Here is a 12,126-nt window from a genome sequence, read left to right as displayed (position 1 = left end):
AGTTAGAATAGTAGAAAACACAAGGTGACATTTTGAAATGTGGTCAGTCACTGACAGTCGCTCAATTAGCCCATGTCAGCATTTTTTTTTTTTGATTGGTAAGTTGGTTGAGCCAGCTATCTAAACCAGGGGTATTTAACCTTTTCTTGCTCAGGGACCCCCGCCCAGAGAAACCGGCGACCCAGGGACCTCCATGTTAGCAAAACATGCTTTTTCCCACGTCATATCCGCTGAATTATAATGGCAAGAACAAGTAATCAACATTTTAAAATGAATAGATTTGGTAGATCATTTTTCATTATTTTGACCTCCCCACATTATAATTGGAAGAAGTGTAAACTCTAACATAGCCTATTAGCTAGAACAGTAACTCCATACTAGGGCTGTGAGGATTATGGAAATAACTATGAATTGGCATGCAAATGGCCACAGTTATTGTCATTTTTGTTGAAAAATGTTTTGCGCTTGTAATGCATCATAATGTATCTTTGAAAGACATACCTAATGAATACAACACAGCTTTGGTGACACCCCTGTCTCAAAAAAGAATGGTTTTGACCGTTTAGAACTTTTGGAAATGAAGCTTCTCCCAACCGTGCCGTTCTGCTTGTGAAAATGGAAAAACTGCTATTGGGTAAACTATATCTACTTGAATATAAAGTTGAATCCCCCTTCTCCTAAAATGAATGTATAAATTGATTATGACTATTATTATACCACAACAATGTTTTGCTTAGGGCCCCCAAAAGGCTAGGGCCTGCTCTATCTACATGTGTGGCCCCCACCTCCATCACGGTTGCCCATCCATGTTCTATAATATCACTTTTACTTCGGTGCTTTTTAAGATCGGTGCCCCTGGCTCTTATCTCAAACTAAGATGTTCCCCTGATAATTGGCAGATGTCTGAGTGGAAGTGTTTTTCTTTATTTCTCTTCAGCTATCAAGGGAACTCTGATGAGGTTGGCTGCTATGTGGCTCCCCGTCCCTTATCAAAGGGAAACTGCTACTTTGAGGTAAGCGTTAACACCTGTTTTATTTTAACTATTGATTAGTAGCCTTAGATGAAGATAGCCTTATCTTTGAAATGTGTGTGCCTTGCACGCTTCTAAGCAGTTATTATTTTCAATTATACAATGGGTGGGTCTAATCCTGAATGCTGATTGGTTAAAACCGCATCTATTCCACAAGTTACCACCGGCTAAAGCTATGACGTTAAAAATGCCTATTTACTCTGTTCCATCTGACAGCGCAATCCACTGTCTCAGCCCAGCCAGGCAATTTATAAACTTGATCTCCACTATAAAAAGCATCTAGACATTACCTCACATTTCTTTCAGACTAACATTTTGTTTTCAACAGCGGAGATTTGTATAAACATTTGCAACATTGTTTCAATATTCAAATTCGATCTCCAGCTTTCGCATAGTAATGAACGAGTCAGGATGAGACAGATAGGCAAGCAGCTTTTCTCAGCCAGTCGAAATCATGAATTAGCCTAATCTTTATGGATATATACAAAGAAATATCAATAGAAAACAGGTCAAACAAAACGAAGTGCAGCTAGTTTGCGGTCTTTCCAGTTTCAGTTTGACGTGATTGTGTTAGCTGTGTTGTTGGCTAGTTCCTCTGACTGTCCATAGATACAGAACAAAGACTCAACGACTGGGTCGCGTCTTTGGCAACCGAACCGATAGAACGAACGACCAGCCAGCTTGGAGAGCAACCCTAGATTTGTGTCGGGACTATATCTTGTGGAAGGATGAAATAGTATGAATAAATTAATCAAAATAACATTTTTCATGAAAATATGTAAATCATTATTTGAATATGTTGGTAACCCGTTTGGATTCATGAATGAATGGCAGATTTTTATTTTAGACATACTCCAGGTACACCCTGCAAACATGGTTTATCTAAATTATAATGGCCCTCGAAGCCGGTGTTTGGAGGATATATTGGCACGGTTTGCTGGCCCTTCGTCTCGGCCCTAACAACACCCGTGCCAATATATCCTCCAAACACCGGCTTCTCGGCCATTATCACTTAAATAGATAAACCATGTTTGTAGGGTGTACCTGGAGTATGTCTAAAATAAAAATCTGCCATTCATTCATGCATCCAAAGAGTTGTCCAACGACCACTCGACCAGAAGGGAATTTCAATATGCGCATTTATGTAGTAAATATTTTGGTTCTCCCTATCATATGTTTTGAAACGTTGGGGATTACACACAGCACGATAAAGGGTTTCTCTCTACATACCATAATTCTTGTTCGTGCCCAAGATTGCTTTTCCATCCATCCTCAGTAATCTTATCCTCCTGGAATCTTATTGCTGACAATTTTGTAAACTTCATATTACATTCCCTGTTCATCAGTGTGAAACCACTACCTTAAAAATGTCCCAGTCGTGTGAGTGTGTGTGTGTGATAGGGGGGTGAAAGAGGGCTAGTGGTGGTCTAGTGGCAGTCATCGCTTGCTGAAGATCTCTGCTGCCTGAGATTGATCTAAGATGCAGTCGCTGTTATTCAACTGAGTCCGAGAATATTGCTCTGCATGTAATCAGCTGATGCGCTCATATGTAGGCTTGTCCAACCTTGGCCTGTCCAACAGCTACCTCCTCTCCATGATACAACCCAGTTTGCATAAAAAGTGTCCTTGTGATTTAGCACAGGAAAGCCTGCTAACTTTCAGTCGTAAATTAGGGGATGGTAGAAGGTTTTCAGCGCGGTAATTTATGAGACCACACTACAGAGCTGTCCAGACGAATGTGGAAGCGAAAGTAAGGCAGGCAAGAGAAGTAGTGGCATGTTTTCTTCTCGTGGCAGGTTGAGCCGGTTTGATGGACTTCCTTTCCTGGGTTTTAGAGTTGGAAACGAAACATTATCCAGCTTACATTATCCTGCCTGGCGCTGGGCTATGCACACAAACCTCTCCCAAGCTCTCCAGGAATGGGTAGACACTGGTTTCTTTTCATTCCGGTTCAGTGGAAAAGAGCAACACAGCAGCTCAAACTTGTACTGGTAACACTTAAAGGAACGTTCCCCAGCTTATCTCCACGACTCCACAGCAAGTTGATAGTGGCCCTAGTTATCCAAATTGCCCGGAAATTCTAAAAAAATCAAGCAAATAAGCGATAAAATCCATGAGCCATGAGGTATACATTAAGGATAAAGGGTTTAAGTTTTATTTATTGTTCATATGCTAGGCCTGTTTATAATCCCTTTATAAATCCTTTTAAGTATGTAACATGTTACCATACTAAACTTATGTTGTAAACTTAGCCTAATTTGAGAATATTATAACAGTGCAGTGTAATTGTATGCATAAAGATATTCATAGTAGCGTCAGTGCTGACATTTTGTTGAAAGGGATGTTCCTCACACTCCTGACCTATATGAGATGCGTATGTGCGCAAGCTAGAGGCCATTTTCCAAGCAAGATACCAGAGTTTCTCAGAACCGGATCCCTTTTTATCAAAGAAAAGGGTAACAAAATAATTCTCAAATGCTAGTCACAGTTGGAGTCTGATGGCTATCTGCAAGTTAGATTAAATGAGTTTGACATTTACAGTTAGAAGTTTAGAGTGATCATTAAAGAACTCCACGTCCATACTTTATGTGATGCGGTTCTCAATTCTCAGTTGGCGTGACGCACATCCTGTGAAATTTCCCCAGATCTCGAAAGTTTGGGGGCATTCTTTCCCATAAAGGTCATGTGCCTGTCAAAATATGCGTCACTAGTATCCTCATGTTTCCTCATTATGCTTTCACAAGGAAATAATTTCACCTTCGTCAGACACTGCCCCTGTGCACTAAAATCTAGGCCTATCTGTCTTCTGTGAATCCAGCAGAAGAACATCTGGGATCTGTGGCATTCCACTTATTTCAACATTTATTTGAATTCCATTTCAATCCATTCAAAGTCCATTCCAAATTCCAATTTCATCAGCCTATCTAAGCCTAGGTGCATCTGTGAATCTTTCATTCAGACATTTATAAGCTTTTAAGGACCTTCTACTAATGTATTTGAACCTGTCAAGTGTCAAGTGCAGTACAGCCAGTACTGTAAAAGCCTAGAGATTGAACTGAACTGATCAGAAAGTATTCTCGAAAGAGTGCAGAGGAGAGCAGGTGAATGAGACCTGGACTTTCACTCAGAGAAACCCAAGGAGTTCAGTTTCAGACTGTGAATAATCATGTGGGATCCAGCCCAGAATCTGCGTTCAAATAGCGTTTTCTTTAAAAAACGTAAAACGTGATTGAGCTCTCCTAAATTGCCGGACTATCCCATTGGTTCCTCTGCCAAAGCAGCAGCTATGCTTCCTGGGTTCCAAGCACATTAAGGCACATCACACAAAAAACAGACCAACAATGCAGTCAATCTCTCCTCTACTTTGAGCCAGGAGAGATTGACATGTATGTCATTGATGTTAGCTCTCTGTGTATTGTGACGTCACGAGAGGCTACACAGCTTTCAGCGGGATTGCTCAAGTAGTGCAAGGAGACAAGGTTCAAACAAAACAAGGATTTTATTATAGGTCTTGGGAAATTAACGAAAATATAACCAAATTCTGTTCTCTTGTGGCTCTTTAAGGGTTAACAGTTCAGGGATGTCTCTTCCACATCCAAAATCATAATTCTCACTCGCTCAGATAACTTTTCCCCAGCCTTACTGTAGTCCACGTTGCAGCTAGTGGCCAACCCAGCAAAAAGTCCTTCCAAAAATCTCTCACGTATTTCCACAGGTGCATATATCCAAAGGTGAGTATTTCCCAAAGGTAAGTATCTCCAAATCCTTATATTCCTCATGGAAGTGGACGTGCAGCACTCTTGTTCTCCAGAGAGCCCAGGTTGGAGACTGTGTCTCTTCCCTTCCCAAACCTTCAGCTCATCAGCCCCTCATTTGTTTCAGCTGCGTGGGAAGATTGGCCATAGAGGGGTGGAGTTCCCGACCATACCAGCAGATGGAGCCATAGCTGTCTGGGTTTGCAGCCACCTCAGGGGATGTAACGTCCCTCCAGGACACAGCCTCTCGTGACATCACACATCCCCCCCTCCTCGGGACCGACGTCCTCGTCGGGTAAAGGCATGCGAAGGCATCACGCCGGGAGAGGGCGTCCGCATTGCCGTGGTGCTTGCCAGACTGCTCTCTCTTCAACTCCTCCAACTCTAGGACCAGGGACTCAGCCTCCTGTTGTCTCTCCTTGAGTTTCTTACTGAACGCATCAGCCTTGGTTTTAGCAGAGTTTAGCTTCTGTTGAGCAGCTTTCAGTTCCTTCTCTCTCTCTGCCTCCGCATTCTTCATCTTGTTCTCCAACACCTTGTACTTCTCCTCTGCCTTCTTCTGGACCTCCTTACTACTGCGCAGGGTCTCCTCACACTCCTCGATGGTCCTGCGCAGCCTCTCCAGCTCCTCCTGTTGCTTAGGGAAGGAGCTCTGTTGGAGTTTAGCCTGGAGGATATCTAACTCTTCTGTCTTCATGTCTAACTGTTGCTTTAACAAACTGATACCTCTCAGCGGTCCCCTTCAGACCAGACAGTTCTTTGTCCAGATTCTGTAGCTCCGTCTCTGTGTCGGTCTGGGCACCTGCCATCCCTATCAGAGCCGGGCGGGAGTGAGTAACTCGGAGGATTGCACCGGAGCCTTCCCCAGGATGAGTCTTGCCTCTCCGTTTCCGAGGTACTCGGGTTAACCTCTCCTGAGACTCTCTCCAGAGTGGGTAAAAGGCTGGGCAGTCTCGTCCAATTAGGACAGGGACGGGGAGGGAATCAACCACCCCGCCGTCGTGTGTTGGTTCCCCGCGTGCTGGTCATTGTAAGTTCAGTAATGGGGTATTCTCTGGTGTCCCCATGGACACAGGAAACTGGGAGGACTTTCCCCGGGGGTCAGACACGTTGGGCCCACCAAATCACTACGCACCAGGGTGGCCCGGCTACCAGAATCCAGTAAGGCCTCCACATCATGGTGATTCACAGTTACCGGGCAGGTGGGGGGGTCGATCTGGGCCGCCATCTACCGACTCCCAAGAGCGAGGCAAACGGTGTGTGGGTGCTGAGCTGGAGGACTCCGCAGTGGGCATAGGTTCATCGGCTGGTTTCCCACACTGCCAGGAGATATGTCCCATCTCCCCACACCGGTAACACTGTCGAGTTTCCCCCTCCTGGTGTACTCTTCTTGGACCCGCCTGGTTTCTGGCTCCCCCTGGAGCCGGGATAAGTCCTGACGTTGCTGGGTTCGAGACCTTGGGGTCCTTTGGACGGGTTCTTCCCATTTGTGGTGGGGCCGCCCTCCTGGGGTCTTTTTTCGGAAGCATTCAGCATCTCCGCTGTGGCCTGGTACTTTTCCACAGCTTCCACGGTCAGATCAGCCGTGGTCAAGGCCTGTTGACTGATGAACCGTTTTTGCCTCATAAGGCAGGGCGCGTGAGGTAACGATCCACCACAACGGCCTCCACCACCGCCGCTGCTGTATTCCTCTGCGGATCCAGCCATTTCCTTGCGATTCGGACAAGTTCATGCATCTGCGCCCGAGGAGGTTGGTCTGGTTGGAAGGTCCAGCTGTGAAAGCGCTGGGCCATACCAAACTTTTGTGAGTCCATATCTGCTGAGGATCTCAGACTTCAGGGCATCATAGTCAGTAACCTGGTCAGGGCCCAGGTCCCGGACAGCATTCAGCGATTCCCCGGTTAGAAAGGGGGCTAACAGACCAACCCACTGTTGCTTGGGCCAGGCTTCCCTAGTGGCCGTGGCCTCAAATGCATGCAGGTATGCCTCAATGTCATCGGTAGCTCCCATCTTAGATATAAAGTCACTTGCCTTTATTGGGCGGGTATTTTGGACAACCCTCTGTCTCTGCAACTGCAATTCCTCTGCCTTCAGAAGGTTGGCTTTCTTTTGCTCCTCCAAGAGAGCCACGTTTGCTTGCATCTGGGCTTGCTGGCCAGCAACAAGGGCTTTCAATATGTCCTCCATTTCAGTCGGCGGGAGCCTACGGCCAACTTGGAAAACTGGGTGATCAAACCTTCGGTATCCTCCTCTGACATGCACTATTAACGCTTGAGCGTGCCCGTATTCTCCACCATCTGTGACGTCACGAGAGGCTACACAGCTTTCAGCGGGATTGCTCAAGTAGTGCAAGGAGACAAGGTTCAAACAAAACAAGGATTTTATTATAGGTCTTGGGAAATTAACGAAAATATAACCAAATTCTGTTCTCTTGTGGCTCTTTAAGGGTTAACAGTTCAGGGATGTCTCTTCCACATCCAAAATCATAATTCTCACTCGCTCAGATAACTTTTCCCCCAGCCTTACTGTAGTCCACGTTGCAGCTAGTGGCCAACCCAGCAAAAAGTCCTTCCAAAAATCTCTCACGTATTTCCACAGGTGCATATATCCAAAGGTGAGTATTTCCCAAAGGTAAGTATCTCCAAATCCTTATATTCCTCATGGAAGTGGACGTGCAGCACTCTTGTTCTCCAGAGAGCCCAGGTTGGAGACTGTGTCTCTTCCCTTCCCAAACCTTCAGCTCATCAGCCCCTCATTTGTTTCAGCTGCGTGGGAAGATTGGCCATAGAGGGGTGGAGTTCCCGACCATACCAGCAGATGGAGCCATAGCGGTCTGGGTTTGCAGCCACCTCAGGGGGATGTAACGTCCCTCCAGGACACAGCCTCTCGTGACATCACAGTATATTTAAGGACCAGCTGTGCTGTTCTGTTCTGTGCCAACTGTAATTTGCCTATGTCTCTCTTTGTGGCATTTGACCATATGACTGGGGAGTAGTCCAGGTGTGACAAAACTAGGGCCTGTAGGAGTTGTTTTGTTGATAGCAATGTCGAGAAAGCAGAGCAGCGCTTTATTACAGACAGACCTCTCCCCATCTTAGCTACCGTTGCATCAATATGTTTTGACCATGACAGTTTACAATCCAGGGTTACACCAAGCAGTTTAGTCTCCTTAACTTACTCAATTTCCACATGATTAAATTCAAGATTTAGTTGAGGTTTAGGGTTTAGTGAATGTTTTGTCTCAAATACAATGCATTTAGTTTTTGAAAAATGTAGTACTAGCTTATTACTTGCCACCCATTCTGAAACGGACTGCAGCTCTTTGTTAGGTGTTTCAGTGATTTAACTTGCTGTAGTAGCTGACGTGTATAATGTTTAGTCATCAGCATACATAGACACACAGGCTTTACTCAGTGCCAGTGGCAGGTCATTAGTAAAAATTGAAAAAAGTAAGGGGCCTAGACAACTTCCTCGGGGAATGCCCGACTCTACCTGGATTATGTTGGAGAGTCTTCCATTAAAGAACACCCTCTGTATTCTGTTAAATTGGTAACTCTCGATCTAGGATATAGCAGGAGATGTAAAGCCATAACACATGCATTTTTCCAGCAGCAGATTATGATCAATAATGTCAAAAGCTGCACTGAAGTCTAACAACACAGCTCCTACAAGTGTCTTATCAATTTCTTTCAGCCAATCCTCAGTAATTTGTGTAAGTGCTGTACATGTTGAGTTCCCCTCCCTAAATCATGCTTAAAGTCAGCTGTTAATTTGTTTACTGTGAAATAGCATTGTATCTGGTCAAACACATTTATTTTTCAAAAAGTTTACTAAGGGTTGGTAGCAGGCTGATGGTTCTGCTGTTTGAGCCAGTAAAGGGTTCTTTGCTATTCTTGCATAGCGGAATTACTTTTGGTTCCTATCAGGCCTGAGGACACACACTTTTCTGTAGGCTTAGATTAAAGATATGGCAAATAGGAGTGGAAATATAGTCCGCTATCATCCTCAGTAATTTTCCATCCAGACCCAGGTGGATTGTCATTGTTGATAGACAACAATGATTTGTTCAACGCTTCCACACTCACTTTATGGATAAAAAAATTACAATTCTTGTCTTTCATAATTTGGTGAGTTATGAATGGATGTGTAGGTTCAGAGTTTGTTGTTGGCATGGCATGCCTAAGTTTGCTAATCTTGCCAATTAAAAAAATCATAAAATAGTTGGCAATATCAGTGGGTTTTGTGATGAATGAGCCAATGAAGGATGGAGTGAGTTTGCCTTTTTGCCCAAAATTTAATTTAAGGTGCCCCAAACCTTTTTACTATCATTCTTTATTAGGGCTGGGCGATATGGCCAAAATATAATATCACGGTATGACGGTATTTTATATTTTTGAATAATACAAATTCAATATTTGCTTTATGAGTAGTGCGTGACCCTAGGGTGGAAACGCATACCGTCTAAGTGATTCCAATGGGTCTTTCTCCATTCTGATTGTTTTATTCTGTTCAATCAAACTTCAACCAAAAATTATTTTCAGCATTTTTATCAATTTCTGGATTTCCTACACTCATTTGAGATTATTTCCACACTGCCACGTAGGGCTGCACGATATTGGAAAAATATCTATGTCTTATTTTTAACCAAATGTTGCAATTGCGATTTGTGATTTAGATCAAAACACTTGGGTGAACTGTTGGAATCATGGAAATGGAATGATTATAATTCTATAGTTAGAACATAATAGTGGGCACTTTGAATACAGTGTTGTTTGACATGACAATTAATAAAAATGCCAGGGAGGAGTTATTGTGACAGGGTAGGAACCAAAGTGTTGGTCAGTGTTTCCTAGGGAACCCTATAATCTTTGGCTACATTAAATGTTTTCTTTTAGCTACTTCATGTAGCTAACATATTCATGCTTCTCCTAATCGTCTTTGGTTTAGAAGATACTGTTGTACAAATAACATGCTGATTTAGGCCTACTCCATCACTGGCATCAGGCTGTATAGATAGCTACATTTGCTCTGACTTAGTACATTTCTTAGCTAGCCAACTAACTAGCGATTAACGTTAGTGGCTAACACGATTTAGCCACAGCTTGCTAAGAAAAGACAAACTAGATGTTTGCAGATGTAAGAAACACAAACTAATAGTGTAATTATAGAACGCTTGTGGATTTACAGTGGGGAGAACAAGTATTTGATACACTGCCAATTTTGCAGGTTTACCTACTTACAAAGCATGTAGACCTGTTCGTTTTTCTTTAAGAAGCCCTCCTGTTCTCCACTCATTACCTGTATTAACTGCACCTGTTTGAACTCATTACCTGTATAAAAGACACCTGTCCACACACTCAATCAAACAGACTCCAACCTCTCCACAATGGCCAAGACCAGAGAGCCGTGTAAGGACATTTGGGATACAATTGTAGACCTGCACAAGGCTGGGATGGGCTACAGGACAATAGGCAAGCAGCTTGGTGAGAAGGCAACAACTGTTGGCGCAATTATTAGAAAATGGAAGAAGTTCAAGATGACGGTCAATCACCCTCGGTCTGGGGCTCCATGCAAGATCTCACCTCGTGGGGCATCAATTATCGTGAGGGATCAGCCCAGAACTACACGGCAGGACCTGGTCAATGACCTGAAGAGAGCTGGGACCACAGTCTCAAAGAAAACCATTAGTAACACACTACGCCGTCATGGATTAAAATCCTGCAGCGCACGCAAGGTCCCCCTGCTCAAGCCAGCGCATGTCCAGGCCCGTCTGAAGTTTGCCAATGACCATCTGGATGATCCAGAGGAGGAATGGGAGAAGGTCATGTGGTCTGATGAGACAAAAATAGAGCTTTTTGGTCTAAACTCCACTCGCCGTGTTTGGAGGAAGAAGAAGGATGAGTACAACCCCAAGAACACCATCCCAACCGTGAAGCATGGAGGTGGAAACATCATTCTTTGGGGATGCTTTTCTGCAAAGGGGACAGGACGACTGCACCGTATTGAGGGGAGGATGGATGGGGCCATGCATCGCGAGATCTTGGCCAACAACCTCCTTCCCTCAGTAAGAGCATTGAAGATGGGTCGTGGCTGGGTCTTCCAGCATGACAACGACCTGAAACACACAGCCAGGGCAACTAAGGAGTGGCTCCGTAAGAAGCATCTCAAGGTCCTGGAGTGGCCTAGCCAGTCTCCAGACCTGAACCCAATAGAAAATCTTTGGAGGGAGCTGAAAGTCCGTATTGCCCTAAGACAGCTCCGAAACCTGAAGGATCTGGAGAAAGTCTGTATGGAGGAGTGGGCCAAAATCCCTGCTGCAGTGTGTGCAAACCTGGTCCAGACCTACAGGAAACGTATGATCTCTGTAAATGCAAACAAATGTTTCTGTACCAAATATTAAGTTCTGCTTTTTTGATGTATCAAATACTTTGTTTACTTAAAAATCATACAATGTGATGTTCTGGATTTTTGTTTTAGATTCCGTCTCTCACAGTTGAAGTGTACCTATGATAAATTATCGGCAGTGTATCAAATACTTGTTCTCCCCACTGTATATTAAGATGCATAGTGGGAACAGCATCGTTGTCGTCAACATTGTTGTGCTGCATTGACCATGCAGACTGAACACAACTGTCTCATGGTGATTTGTTTGTATGCATGTGTCTATGTTTGTGTTGCTTCACAGTCCCCGCTGTTCCATAAAGTGTATTTTTATCTGTTTTTTAAATCTAATTTTACTGCTGGCATGAGTTACTTGATGTGGAATAGAGTTCCATATAGTCATGGCTCTATCTAGGACTGTGCACCTCCCGTAGTCTGTTCTTGACTTGGAGACTGTGAAGAGACCTCTGGTGGCATGTCTTGTGGGGTATGCATGGGTGTCCGAGCTGTGTGCCAGTAGTTCAAACAGACAGCTCGGTTCATTCAACATGTCAATACCTCTCACAAATACAAGTAGTGATGAAGTCAATCTCTCCTCCACTTTGAGCCAGGAGAGATTGACATGCATACTATTAATGTTAGCTCTCTGTGTACATCCAAGGGTCAGCCGTGCTGCCCTGTTCTGAGCCAATTGCAATTTTCCTAAGTCCCTCTTTGTGGCACCTGACCACATGACTGAACAGTCGTCCAGGTGCGACAAAACAAGGGCCTGTAAGACCTGCCTTGTTGATAGTGCTGTTAAGAATGCAGAGCAGCACTTTATTATAGACAGACTTCTCCCCATCCTAGCTACTGTTGTATCAATATGTTTTGACCATGACAGTTAACAATCCAGGGTTATTCCAAGCAATTTAGTCTCCTCAACATGCTCAATTTCCACATTATACATTACAAGATTT

The 12,126-nt window shown here is 44.1% G+C and overlaps 1 protein-coding gene across 1 annotated transcript in view; it reads left to right on the top strand.

Moving 5' to 3' along the window:
• spryd3 (SPRY domain containing 3) overlaps positions 1 to 12,126 on the top strand; it is a 127,282-nt gene that overhangs the window by 17,589 nt on the left and 97,567 nt on the right. Inside the window, exon 3 of the mRNA XM_041856655.1 lies at positions 938 to 1,013. Coding sequence (XP_041712589.1) covers positions 938 to 1,013 — 76 coding nt within the window. The remainder of the gene's footprint in view (positions 1 to 937; positions 1,014 to 12,126) is intronic.

Source organism: Coregonus clupeaformis, chromosome 30, assembly GCF_020615455.1.
Source record: "Coregonus clupeaformis isolate EN_2021a chromosome 30, ASM2061545v1, whole genome shotgun sequence".
In the NCBI taxonomy this organism is placed as follows: Eukaryota; Metazoa; Chordata; class Actinopteri; order Salmoniformes; family Salmonidae; genus Coregonus; species Coregonus clupeaformis.
Note: the sequence above shows the minus strand (reverse complement) of the source record. Positions and strands in the feature narration are given on the sequence as shown.